The sequence below is a fragment of the Zosterops lateralis genome, assembly GCF_965231275.1.
Source record: "Zosterops lateralis genome assembly, chromosome: 28".
Taxonomy (NCBI): domain Eukaryota; kingdom Metazoa; phylum Chordata; class Aves; order Passeriformes; family Zosteropidae; genus Zosterops; species Zosterops lateralis.
Window position 1 is genome coordinate 5,925,335 of NC_139788.1, and position 12,996 is coordinate 5,938,330.

The following is a 12,996-nucleotide window of genomic DNA, read 5'->3' on the forward strand; positions in this document are numbered from 1 at the left end:
GAATGGGACAAAAAGGCAATTTTCCAGCACTTTGGGGTATGTGGGAGCTGAGGATGATGATGAGAGCCATAGCTCAGGTGGGATGTTGGGGACAGTGCCTTTGCCCAGAGCAGTCCCAGGAACCAGGGCTGTCCTTGTAATTAAATTGTTGGACCCCACAGCCACCCCAGCAAGCCCCTGTCCCCATTCCAGTCCCTGGAACTTCCCTGGAAGCTCCCTGAGGGCGATGGCCACCAAACCAGCTCCTCTGAGTTATCTTTTGGCCAAGTCACCACCCACCCTGACCCTTCTGCTCTTCCCTCTCCCTGCAGGTCAGTCCCTGGCACCTGGCAGTGCTGCTGCCCTGTGGTCCTGCAGTGTCCCACCCCAGGGAGTGCCCCTTCCCCTCATCTGTGGCCTGGGACCTGCCTGGCTGGACTCCAGCCTGCTGCCATGGTTTTGGGGAGGTGGGAATTGATGGGGAGGGGGATGAGGAAGCGTGGGATGGTGTCTGGGCATGGCATGGCATGGCACAGCATGTCACAGCACGGCTCTGGCTTGGCAGCAAGGGGAGCACAGGGGTGGGACACGCAGGAGAAGGTGGAGTTATCCCTTTGTCCCGGGGAGCTGGTCTGACAGGAATTGGAGCAGCAGGCGGGTGGCTCCGGGTTGTTCCAGTGTCCTGGTCCCGCCCCGTCCCAGCCCTGCTCCCACCCAGACCCCGATGGATCCGACTGCGCCGGGGCTGAGCGCAGGGCGGGCCCCCGGGGCATCCAGGGGCTCTGCTGGTCTGATCCTGGCTCGGTGAAGATGTGCCGAGTGGGTGAGTCTGGCTCTGGCATGGAGATCACAACAGGAGGGATCCATCTCTGCCCTCCTGCAGGGGAAACTGAGGCAGGGAGGGAGAGGAGCTGAGGGACTCAGATGGGGTCAGAGAAGGAGCTGGGTTGAGCACTGGGTGGTGATGGGTGTGTAAGGGAGGGTTCCAGAGGGGGAACAGCCCACAGTCACTCCTCCAAGTGCGGGGTGCCGGTACCCAGCCCTGGAGCTGCCACCTGGGGACAGCTGCTCTCCCAGAGCTTCCTCATCACTCCAAGGAGCCCCAGCTCTTCCCAGCCCTACAGGGACCCTATCCCCATGGCTACTGGCCCTACACCTTTGCTCCAGTCCCACGAGAGCTGGCTGGACCAGTGGTTTGCATACCTGGGCTACCGGTGGCTTCCACATCATCTCCTGCCTCATTCCCCTGCCAGCACGGGGTACGTCCTCTGGGGCTGTCTCCAAATGCCCCATCCCTGTGCCAGGTAGGGACAGCTCACCCCACACCCTCCTCTCCCCTCGTCTCAGGCCACCTCGATCCCAGCAGCCACCGAAAGGTGCTGATGAAAACGGGGCTCATCCTCCTCATCCTCGGGCACCTAAACTTCATCACCGGGTCCCTCGTCCACGGCACCGTCCTGCGCTTTGTGCTCACCGCCCGCGATGCCACCTCCCTGCACTACGGTGTCACCAACAGCGCCTCTGTCGTTGCTGCACTGCTGGTACCGCTGGGAGCGGGGCTGGGGACACGGGGGGGACGTGGGGAGGGGCTGGGATGAGGGAGGGGTGGGATGGGGATGCAGGATGGGAAGGGGATGGGATGCAGGATGGACACTGCTCTGTCTCCACTTCCTCGCTCCAAACAAGCACAAACCCAGGGAATTAAACACTCGGGGACTTGTTACTGGGTTAGGCTGTGAGAGTTGAAGCACTGCCCCCTGGATGAGCTTCTAGGGACAATGCTAGCAGGGAAAGGGCACCGGTGTCCCTGGGGCAGGTGCTGCTCCTCGCTGACCTCCCTGTGCCTCCTCGCAGACCATCTCCTGTGGAGTCTCTGCCCTGCTGCTGTCCCGTTACCTCGGCCGTGCTGCCTTTGTAAGTACCCCCAGCCCCTCTCTCAGCACCCAGGGGGCTGCACCCCTTCCATCCCCCACAACCCCTCTTTGGGGTCCATCCTGGAAAGGGGACATCCCTGAGTCCCCGCTCTGCCTCTTCCCTCCCTCCTGCAGAAATGGGCTCTGCTCTGCCTGAGTGCCTGCAGCAGCCTGTGCTGCCTGTGCTGCCTGCTTGGGCTGCTCGTGGCCATCGGGCTGACCCTGGGCAACCAGGGCCGGGTGTTGCTGGCCCCGTGCTCCGTCACCAGCATCGCCCCCGCCCCGGGCTCCCGTGAGTGCCCCTTTGATCCGACCCGTGTCTACGTGAGTCCCCTGTGGGCTGGGCATGGGGATGTGCCGGGGATGGGGAGGATGTGCAGGGTGCTGATGGTCCCCCTGTCTCCCAGAGCTCCACGCTATCCCTCTGGGCCATCTCCTTCCTGCTCGAGGCCATGGAGATCTTCTTCAGCATCCACTGCCTCCTGCTCACCCTCGAGCTCCTCCGCCTGGGCCGCTGCTGCCGTGGGATGCTCCGGATGAAGGTGATTTCTGATTCCTGGGCTCAGCTCCAGCCCCTCCCCTGCAGGGCTGGGACAGACCTGCCTGGGCTCAGGGGTGACTTGTGTATCCAAAGCTTTCACCTCTCTGGTCCCATTCTCATCATCCTGTCTGGCTTCCAGGTCTCTTTGCAGGCAGCATCTGTGGAGAGCCCCAGCCCCGGGCAGTGGCTGGGCTTGCTGAGACTGGACAGTGTGGAAATTGCCCGGCTCTGAGGGATAAATGACCCTGTGGATGTGTCCTGGCCATTCCTGCCCCATTCCAGCACCACCCCAGGACCCAGCTGCCTCCCAGGATGTGTGGACGCATCCCCTGGAACACAAGCTCATCCCATGGCCTCGGCTTGCCTGGGGCTGCAGCGAGGGAGGAAACTGGGCTGGATCCAGATTCTGCAGGGAGGAACTTTCCTCAGAGGTTCCGTGTCCCCTTTCCCAGCACGAATTGCACTGACACAAACTTTATTCTTCAGGTATTAAAGACCAGAAGCACAGCCCCTCCTGCGGCCCCACCCCCTGCACTGGCCGTGGGCAGGGGGCTGACCCAGCCCTGCCCGTGAGGGTGTCTTCATGCAGGGCTGAGTGCTGGGCACCCCCAGCCACCGGGGCTTTGTCCCCTGGGTTGTATCCCCACAACTGCCAGAGATGCATCAGCGGCTTGGCCACCAGGCTGGGCTGTCCCCCTGCTCCAAACCCCGGGGCTGGGGGGGACTGTGCTCACTCAGGGCAGACTCTGCCTCCATCTCCCACCAGTCAAACCAGTGCAGGAGCCCCCCTCAGGGCTGGGGAGTGTCCCCTGGGCTCCCCTCACCCCAATATCAGCTGGTCTCCAGCTCTCATCCCACGAGGAGCTGTGGGGGCACAGCAGGGACTGCAGGGGCCGGGCAAGGGACAGTGACCATCTGCAGGGTCGGGGTCGGCAGAGGGGGGGCTCTGGGGGTCCGTGGGGCTCAGAACTGCATGGCCCCGCTGGGGTCACACTGCAGCAGGCGCACAATGGACGGGTCGCTCTTGGCCCCTCGGATGAACTCCTCCAGCGAGAGCTTCCCTGCAGGGAAGGGGACACGGCTCAGCCACCCCCCAGCACCAGAGACCACCCAGAGCAGCCCATGGACATCCCCCCACCCGGGAGGAGCACCCTGGGGTGCTCTGCACCCTGAGCCCCTCCACACTAGCAGACATGAGCTGTTTAATCAGCGTGCGTGCGGCTCCTTGTAAGAGCCCTGGATTTATCCATGAGACCTTTCCCTAATCCCCTGCAGCTCCTCTCATTTACCATCGTTATTAGTATCCATCTGTCGGAAGATTTTGTCCGTCCTTTGCTCCGGGGTGGATTCGTCTTCAGGCATGTTCATCACAGAGGAGACCATTTTGTAGATGGCCTGGGACAAGGAGAGGGGGTGAGGGGGTATGGGGTGGGCTCCTGGCATTGCCCACCTGGGACAGGGACAGAGCTCTGGGCTTTGCTTCCCTGGGAATGTGGCTGGTGGTTAACACTCTTCCATGGGATCAGGCTGTGGGGGGCTTCAGCTCCCAGCACAGCCAGGGGTGTAGCTGCTCCTGCAGGGAGGATTTGGCCACTGGGATGCCACAAGAACCACCAGCTTGGGATTTGGGCAAGGAGAGGATCTCCTGCCCATTTGCCAACACCACCAGGAATGCTGGGTGACAACTGCCAGCCCTGGAAGCACGGGAAGAGTCCCGGGATGGGGTAACAAGTGGACATCCCCAGGAAGAACTCTGGATAAAACTCAGGATAAAACGATCCCTGCAGCCAGAGCTACAAGCGGCAACGAGTTCATCCCTGTTACTGCAAAATCCTGTCTGGAGGGTCCCAGAGGGTGAAATCCTCAACCCACCCGCACCCAAGGGAGGTGACAGCCACCGTGGCCACCGCGGTGACACTCGGGAGCACTCAGCAGGAGCGGCGGCGGGGCGGGGCCGCCCGGTACCTGCACGATCTCCAGCATCTCCTCCCGGCTGATGTAGCCGTTGCCATCCAGGTCGTACATGCTGAAGGCCCACATGAGCTTCTGCTCCAGCTTCCCGCGGGAGGTGACGCTCAGGGCGATGATGAACTCCCTGAAGTCGATGGTGCCGTCGCCGTTGGTGTCGAAGGTGCGGAAAACATGCTCGGCGAACTTGGAGGCGTCGCCGTAAGGGAAGAAGTTGGCGTAGATCTTCTTGAACTCCTCCACGTCCAGCATACCCGAGGGACAGTCCTTCAGGAAACCCTTGTACCAGCCCTGCAGCTCCAGGTCGGAGAACTCCGTGTTTTCCCGCAGGTCCTGGAGCATCTCCGGGCGGAGTTTGCTGTTCTGCTTCCCCATTTCGCTGGGACTCGCCCCGAGGGGAACGAGCGCTGCAGGGGCAGAGGCCTGGCCGGGCTCGGGGGGTCCCTCTGCGCTACAGGAGGGAAGAGGGACGGGGCAGAGCTCCCTGGCAGCCCCCGGACACGGGGCCGGACGACGATGCTGCTCCCTCCATCCCCTCTGGCCGCTCTGAGCCGTCAGGGCCAGCCCCGGGGACCACCCAGCGCTAGGCAGCGCCAGCCCCCTCCTGTTTGCGTAATAAGGCCCTTATAGCTCATTTGCATAATATATAGGTGATATATAGGTGGGATCAGCAGGGCAGAGCGGCCCGGAGGAGGGGACGGGGATGGATTCGGCCCCGGCAGAGCCATGCCTGCGGTTCTGGGTGCAGCCCAGCTTTGGGGCTGGCCGGATCTGGGTCAGATCCCTCGGAGGAGGGTTATTTTCAGCTCCTCCGCTGTCTCGGTGAATATTTTATGGCTCCGGCGGGCACTGGAGCCCCAGGAAGGGCTGGGAGTGGCTCGGGGCTCTGTCCCTGCCCCAGGGTGTCCCCAGCCCGGCCAGGCGACCCAGCGGACCCCAGCAGGATCAGCCCCGAGGAGCTCAGAGGGGATGGTGTTCAACACCCGGGCACGCACCCCAGATCCCCACCCTGGGCACTCTGTGGTGACCTTGACCCACTGCCACCGTCCTGCGGTGTCCCCCAGGCTGTGTCGTGACCCCTCCATGGGAGAGGATGGGCTCGGGGGAATTCAGGAGTGCAGTGGGGGCTTCAGTGCCTGGAACTGCCTTATCCAGGGTAAGGACAAGCCGCAGCACTCCCAAACTCCCCAAAGATCCCTTTGGATCTTAGAGCAAACGGGACTCCAAGAGGAGCAGCCAGGTAGGGCTGGACCCCCCAGTTACAGGGGGATGGGACCCCACAAAATCTCTCCATCACCCTCCACCACAGCTCCCCGCCTCACTGCTCGGGGCTGGGGAAGGAACCCGTGGGGGGCTCGGCACCCCGAAAGAACCCCCCCCCCCCCCCCCCAAAGCGGACACCTCGACAAAGGTGGTTGGGCACCCCCAGGGAATCCTCTCCGGGGGTTGGGACGGGACTACAGGGGATTCCCCCAAACCGGACACCCCCGGATTGCCGGGGACACACCCAGGGGAAGACCCTCCCGTGGAGAGGCATTACCGGGGACCCCCGAAAGCAGCGTGGGAAACACCGAGCACCCCCGAAAGATGCGGCAGGGCGGGAGTGGCTCTGCAGCCGCCGGTGGGGACAGAGGTGTCCGGGGCTGGGTCCGTGCCGGTGCCCCGGGGCTCTCCGGTTCTTCAGTGCCCCCCGCTTCGGTGTGTGCGTGTCCCCCCCGGGTCCCTTGTCCCCTCCACCTCCTCCTACCTGCCCGGAGACGCCGCTGTCGCCGCTGCCACCGCCACCGCAGTCCGGGAGCTCCCTTCGCAGCGCCGGGAGGCGGCGGGGTGGGGGTGGGGGGGGGGCACCGGCATCGGGGGCAGCACCGGCAGCGTCACCCGGGACCCCCCACCCGCCCCGGGACACCGCGAACCCCCCAGGGCATTGTCCCAGGGAGGAGAGCTCAGGGTGTGGCCCCTGGTGCCCCCCGAGAAGGGGCTGGGGAGAGAGGGAGGGCTGAGGGGGCTCTGGGAGCACTGGAAGGTTTTCAGGCACTGGGAACACTGGGAGTGCTGGGAACACTGGGGACACTGGGAACACTGGAAACACTGGGAACACTGGAAACACTGGGGACACTGGGAGGTTTTCAGGCACTTGAACACTGGAAGGTCTTGGGGAATGGGAAGACTGGGAAGACTGGGAGCACTTAGAGCACTGGTAAGTATTCAATGCAATGGGAACACTGAGAAGGAGCACTGGAAGCACTGGGTGGACTGGAAGGTCTTTGGGCACCTGGAACACTGAGAAGTCTTGGGGGACTGAGAGTTCTGGGAGCTCTGGGAGCACTGGGAGCACTGGGACAGGCTGTCTCCACTGGCCCAAGAAGGTGCCAAGCCAGGCTTTTTGGGGCTAGAAAGGGTCATTTTAAGTTGAGTGTCCCCAGGACTCAGATGAGGGTAGCAAAGCATCCCCAGTCACTCCAGCAAGGAGCAAAGTGGCTTCCAGAGCACTGGGAAAAGGCTCCAGTGGAGACAGATGCTCGCTATAAGGAGGTGCCATTCCCAGCAGGTTTTCCAGGGCCCAGGATGGCCATGGGGAGCAGATGGCAGGGGCAGATGGGACCAAGAGCCACTCTCCTTGGAATTACACAGACAAAAATGCATCAAGTGATTAAATCCACGGCTCCACCCCTGGCCTGGGGGGAACAGGAATGCTCTGGGGTGGCTGTTCCAGGATGGGGAACTGGGGGAAGGAGCCAGTATGAGGTTACTTCATCCTAAAATCTCCTGGGTGTTAAAAACTATGTCTGCCCCCTCCCTGGAAGCGTCCAAGGCCAGGGTGGACGGGGCTTGGAGCAGCCTTGGACAGCAGAATGTGTCCCTTCCCATGGCAAGGGTGGCACTGGGTGAGTTTAAGGTCCCTTCCAACCTAAACCAGTCCCTGATCAGTGAGGGCGAGGGGTTTCAGGCACCCACTGAGGGAAACCTGGCACCTCCAGGCCTAAAACTCCAGGCTGAAGCAGGGCAGGAGACAGGGACCACTCCTGGCAAAACATCCAAAATCCAGAGGTGTGTTTGGGAATACCACTGGGCAGCTCTTGACCAAACAGAGCTGGAGAACAGGAGCAGCCCAGGCCCTGAGGACCTGGGCTTGACATACCACAGGAATGAGCAACTCCTATTAACAAACCTGGGAAGCCTCCCTGAGCTCCAGGTAGAGGGTTTGTGCATGGATATCAAGCTCAGTGGAGAGTTTTGGGAATGGGATTGGACTGGAAACATGGGAACTGGAGAGGGGAGATGCTGCAGTGGGGTTTTCTCATCTCACTTTTAAGAAAGAGATTGGGAAAGGGGGATGGGATGGGATTTGAGCAGAAAGGTGAGGAAAAGTGAGATGTTTGTGCCTTTGGGAAGATGTTCTGGAGGGCTGGAGCTGAACACCCCACAGGCAACAGAGCCAGGGCTGGGGGAGAGCAGGGGGCCCCAAGGTGGGGGTGCCACCTGCCCTCATATAATCTTCATATCTATTTTAATCCCCCTGGGCATGAGTTACTGAGGCACAACTGACGCAGGCTGATTTGAAAGCATCCCATTTCCGATCCAACCCAACCCTAAACCCACCTAATCCCCGTGCTGGAAGGGATTGTGGGAGGGAGAGGAGGATAATGCCTGTGAGGGGGGCAGGGGCAGGGACACCAAACCCCCAGTGATCCACAGGGTCCCTGGCACTGGGGGTAAACACCCCCCAGCTCATCCTGCCTGAGTCCCACCCCCTCCACCCCAAAATCTTGTGATTTTATGGCTGGAGCCCCTCCAGCACACCTTGCCATGGGGGTGAGCACCACAGCTTGTGCTCCCAGGGATCAGGATATTCTTGTGGTGCCAGGGCAGGTCCGGGGCGGGTCCCTCTGGCCCTCAGGTGCTGAAATAGCCACAAGAGCCGTTGTGGCATCATCCCAAAGCTGCTGGGGACAGACCTGGGGTGCCTGCCTGGGAGTTCCCCCTCGTTTTCCTCCTCTTCTTTCTCCTCCTCCTCCCTGCAGAGTTTTCTGTGGGAATTTCCTGCGTTGTCATGGCAGCCGTGAAGCCCCCGAGGCTTGGCTGCGGCAGAGCACGGTGGGGTGAGGCTGTAGGTGACACCTCGGGAGGGGAGGGGAGGGGACCCCGCGGTGTCCCCTGTGCCCCAGGGCGGGGGTTCAGGGCTGGTAGCCCCCCCACACACACACCTCTGTGTGTCCCAGGCAGTGTGTGATGGCCTCGGAGTGGTCCCCAAGCTGATGGGGCTCGATGATGCTCAGGGTGCCTCGAGCTCGGTGGTCTGGGGTCCAGCATCAGCCTCACCTCCCTCATCAGCCCCGAGTGCCCATGGGCGCACCCACACAGCCAGGGTGGCACGGAAGGAGCCCAGGTGTGTCCAGGATAGATGTGAGTGTGTCCGGGGAGGTTTGGTGCCCAGCACACAACAGGCACCACCCCTAAAACCTTCTGGGATACTGGGACAAACTGGGAGAGGGCAAAGCAAGAGGATCTCAGCCCAAGTGAACACAACCAGGGTGTCCCTAATACCCCACAGACCCCTCCCCGCTGGTCCACGCTGACCCCAAAGCATGTCCTTGTCCCCAGAGGGTGTCTCTGTCCCCACGCCCCGGCCCGCCGGAGGACACGGGGAAGGTGAGCGGGCCAGGGTGGGGCAGGGGCTGAGGGAATAGCCGAGGATTAAAAGCAAATACCCAGATAATGAGGATCTTTGGTAAAAAGCCCATTTGTATAATTTAAACCTCTAATAGGCTTCCTGGAATACAAAGTCCTTTGTGATGCCCCATCACATGTGGATCAGGAGCCACTCTCGCTAAATCTTGATTCTGCAGCGCGGGGATGCGGGGACGTTTCATAACGGAGCTGCTCCATCCCGTGTCCCAGTGTTTCCGTGTGCCCGTGTCCCCGCGTCCCCGTGTCCCCGTGTCCCCACGTGTGGTGCCGCCCCGCAGCACGTCCCCCTCACCTCGCCCCGCCAGCCAAGGTCGGGGCTCCTGGGGACACCGTGCCCGGTCCCCGTGGGGCGCTGGCACCTGGACACGTGTGCTCAGCACAGTGACGCCGCACTGGGAACGGGTTTTGGGGCACTTTGGGTACAGGCGTGACCCTGAGCCGAGCCCAGCCCTCGGCCAGGCTGTGCCTCAGTTTCCCCAGTTTGGGAGCCCAGCTTGGCTCTGCTGGGGGGGGGGGGGGCGGGTCGGGGCATGCCCAGGGTGGGCTGGAGGCTGCAGGTCTTCCCTGTTGTGTCCCAGCCTGGGGACTGAGGTAACACTGCCATCCTGGGAAGGTCATGGCTCGGCAGGAACGGATTAGACTGGGCGGGTCTGGAGCTGAGAGGGCGCCCAGAGGGGTCTGGACCCAGGCTTGTCCCTTGTTTCCCCGCTCTTCTTAAGGAACGGAGGGGTTAAACGCCATCATCGGTGCCACCAGTGCCACCTCTATCCCAGTGCAGCGGGCCCCGGGCTCCCTCTCGCGGCTTCTCGCCCCATCTCACGGGGCGGCAGCGGGACCTTCGGGCACGCGGCGGGGCAGCGGTGGCCGGGACAGCGGGGTCTGGGGGCCTGGGCGGGGGTCTCCGAGCCGGGGGATTCCGAGCGGGGGGACCCCAATATCCCCCTGGCCCACCCCGGCTGCCCCCAGTCCCCTGTGGCAGACCCCCCTGGGACGCACCTGGGCGCGGGGCCGGAGTGCGGATGCTGTCCCGGAGGAACAGGGGGGATGTTGGGGGTCCCGGGCTGTGCCCCCCATCCTCTCCCGGCGCTCCGCGGGGGCGGACCCGGCGCAGTGTCGGCAGATGGCAGCAGCGGCTTTCGGCAGCGCCGGGATGCGAGAGCTCTTCCCACTCCCTGAACCTCCTGAACCCCTGAATCCCGCATTCCTGGCACCTCCCGAACCCCCTACATCCCCTGTAGCCATGAATCCCGGATTCCTGTGACCTCCTGCACCTCCTGAACCCTGTACACCCCCTGTACCCCTGAATCCAGATTCCTGGCACCTCCTGCACCTCCTGAACCCCCTACACCCCCTGGATCTCACACCCTTTTCACCCCTTGAACTCCCTGTTCATTCCACACCCTACATCCCCAGCATTCCCTGTATTCTGCACCCCACATCACCCTGTCAGAGTGGCTCTCAGCACCCCCTGCACCCTGCCAGCACCCCCCGGGCAGGACCCCACACCCAGCACCAAAATTTGCGGGGTACCAAGACCTGAGAGAAGCTCCCAGTGGGTGCCCACGCAGGTGATGAGCTGCAGGGAGCCTTCCCCCCGAGGGTTTGGGGTGTCACAGGGTGACAGAGGAGGGAGGGGGGTGACCCAAGGGCACCTGGGGAGCAGCAGCAGATCTGCCAACATGCCTCTGCGCCACCACGACCCGCCCAGGGCCGGGACTGTCCCTCTTGAGGGACATCCAGAGCATCTCTGCACGCACCCGTTTCCCTCATGGGCTGCACGGAAAGGCCCCACACCATAACAATGATTCAGGGACGATTTTTTTGGTGTTGCAGAGCTGTGGGCTCGGTGCTCGGCTCCTGCCAGAGCCCAGCGCGGTGAGGGTGAGGTGGGGCAGGGCTGGGTGTGAGGGGTGGGACAGCTGGCGGCCTCCCAGGTGTCCGTCTGGTGCCGGGAGAGGGAAGAGGAGCGTCTGCCTGAGCGCGTAATTAGAGCTGGGACTTAATTGGCAGACGGGGGGACGCGTGATGGGCGTCGTGTGACTTGAATAGTGATGGGCTGGGGAGGTGCGGGAGGCTCCGCACTGCAAGGAGAGCCCAGAGGGGACCAGGACACCCAAAAAAAGCTTTGTCCAGTGGTGGGAAAGGAGAGGGGACAGGGAAAGGACAAGAACAGCATGAGCTGTCCCAGAGGCAGCCAGGACCTGAGCCCCTGGAGGGGACCTCAGTGAGGTGGTGACATCCCAGGGCACCTGCTGATGTCATAGGGTTGGAAAAGAGCAATGTTCCTCCTTTACTTGGAAAGGAGGGAAGGAAAAAGCCAAGGAATTGTGGTGTTAGCTGTGTTCAGCCTCTGGAAAAATACCAGGACACAGCCAAAACCCTCCTGGGAGGCAACAGGATGACAGGGACCAGGTTTGTCACATCTGCCAGGAGCCACTGGGACAAAACACTGCCCATCCCTTGTGCTGGGCCCCTGTTGGGGCAGGATGGGGTCCAGGCAGGCAGGGAATCCTTAGGTTTGTGTGCCAATCCCTCCATCTCACTGTTGGAGGACTTGGAATTCCCTCTGCAGAGATGGGAAAGTGCTGCTGCTGGCATGAAGGCTTTGCCTTCCTGGAACTGTTCTGGCATCACTGGTATCAGAATTTGGGGTTTGTGATGCTGCTCCAGGTGTGCAAGCCACGGAGGAAGCACCATCAGGAGCCTGAGCCCAGGATTGTCTCCTACCCAGCCTCATGTTCTGGTGAAGAAAGGCCCAGAAGAAGCAGCCCAGCCTGGAACCACCTCACTGTACCCAAATCCTGCTCCTTCCAGCCCAACCACTCTTGCATGGCTGTGCCCAAATCCTGCTCCTTCCAGCCCAGCCACCCCTGCAGGGTTGTGCCCAAATCCTGCTCCTTCCAGCCCAGCCACGTCTGGCTGGATTTGGGGGGCCCCCAACCCAGTGCAGGCAGCTCCAGTGAGGGGTTGAACCTCTGAGCTCCATCCCTGGGCTCCCACTCCTCCCCTGCACCTTCTCCAGTGCTGAAGTGATGAAATTTTAATCTGCTGCCAGGCAGGAGATGAAAGGGAGGCCCCAGAGGCATTTCTCTGGGATGAAGCATGGACACTGTGCTGGGAATTGTCATCATCCGGGCTCAGGTTTGGCAGCACAGGGCTGTCCCCTGGCTCTGGCAGAGGCTTTTTCGTTCACCCTTGGGTGCCCGTCACTTGTTCAGGAAAGATTTTTTGGGATTTTTTGAGGGGACTCCTCAGCTGAGAGATCTCTCACTGTGTCCCCCAAGCAGCAGTGAGGGAGGGTGGCAAGGGGATGGTGGCAGAGGCTGCCAAAACCCCTCACACATAATTCACTCCCTTCTTCACCCAGCTGGACGGATGAGCAGAGAAAAACCATCAGTCCAGAAACCAAACCCTAGGGACCAGGATTGCCATCAATGTGAGGACGCCACTGACTCTTCTGGGAGTCCCCAGCACACCCGGGTAGGTGACAGACAGTGAGGGACACACAGCCCTGCCCCCAGCACCTCCCCCCCCACGGCACAGCCGGGTGCTCCCAGTCAGAGCTGGCCATGGGTGCTAGAATCTGACACCCATGCCCAGTGCCGCCCACCCCATGTCCCCTCACAGGGCCAGGGAAGAGCAGGGTCCCCCCCTCCACTGTTGCATGATTTGGCAGCCGAACTGAGGACTTCTATTCCCATCACCAGCGAGCATCAATCAGAGGGTGCGGGTTAATTAACCTGGAGGCACGGCTAATTCCAGAGCCTCCTCGTATCCTCTGGCCACGGAATTTAGCGCCTGGTGGTGACACCCCGGCGGTGACACGTCCCCACTGCTGTGCCCCAGGGCTGCTCTCGGTTGTGCCCCCGGTGGTCCGAGCAGCCCCCGGGAGGGCTGTGCTGGGAC

The 12,996-nt window shown here is 62.1% G+C and overlaps 1 protein-coding gene across 1 annotated transcript; it reads right to left on the bottom strand.

The window, feature by feature from the left end:
• Nucleotides 1-3,396: 3,396 nt before the first annotated feature.
• On the bottom strand, nucleotides 3,397-4,848 carry HPCA (hippocalcin; the record flags this gene model as incomplete). The annotated part of the gene is made up of 3 exons (XM_083879612.1): nucleotides 4,399-4,848; nucleotides 3,723-3,828; nucleotides 3,397-3,494 (listed from the first exon to the last, which is right to left on the bottom strand). The coding sequence occupies exons 1-3, from the start codon at nucleotides 4,774-4,776 to the stop codon at nucleotides 3,397-3,399; spliced, it is 582 nt and encodes a 193-aa protein (XP_083735738.1). The 5' UTR covers nucleotides 4,777-4,848.
• Between the last annotated feature and the right edge of the window lie 8,148 nt (nucleotides 4,849-12,996).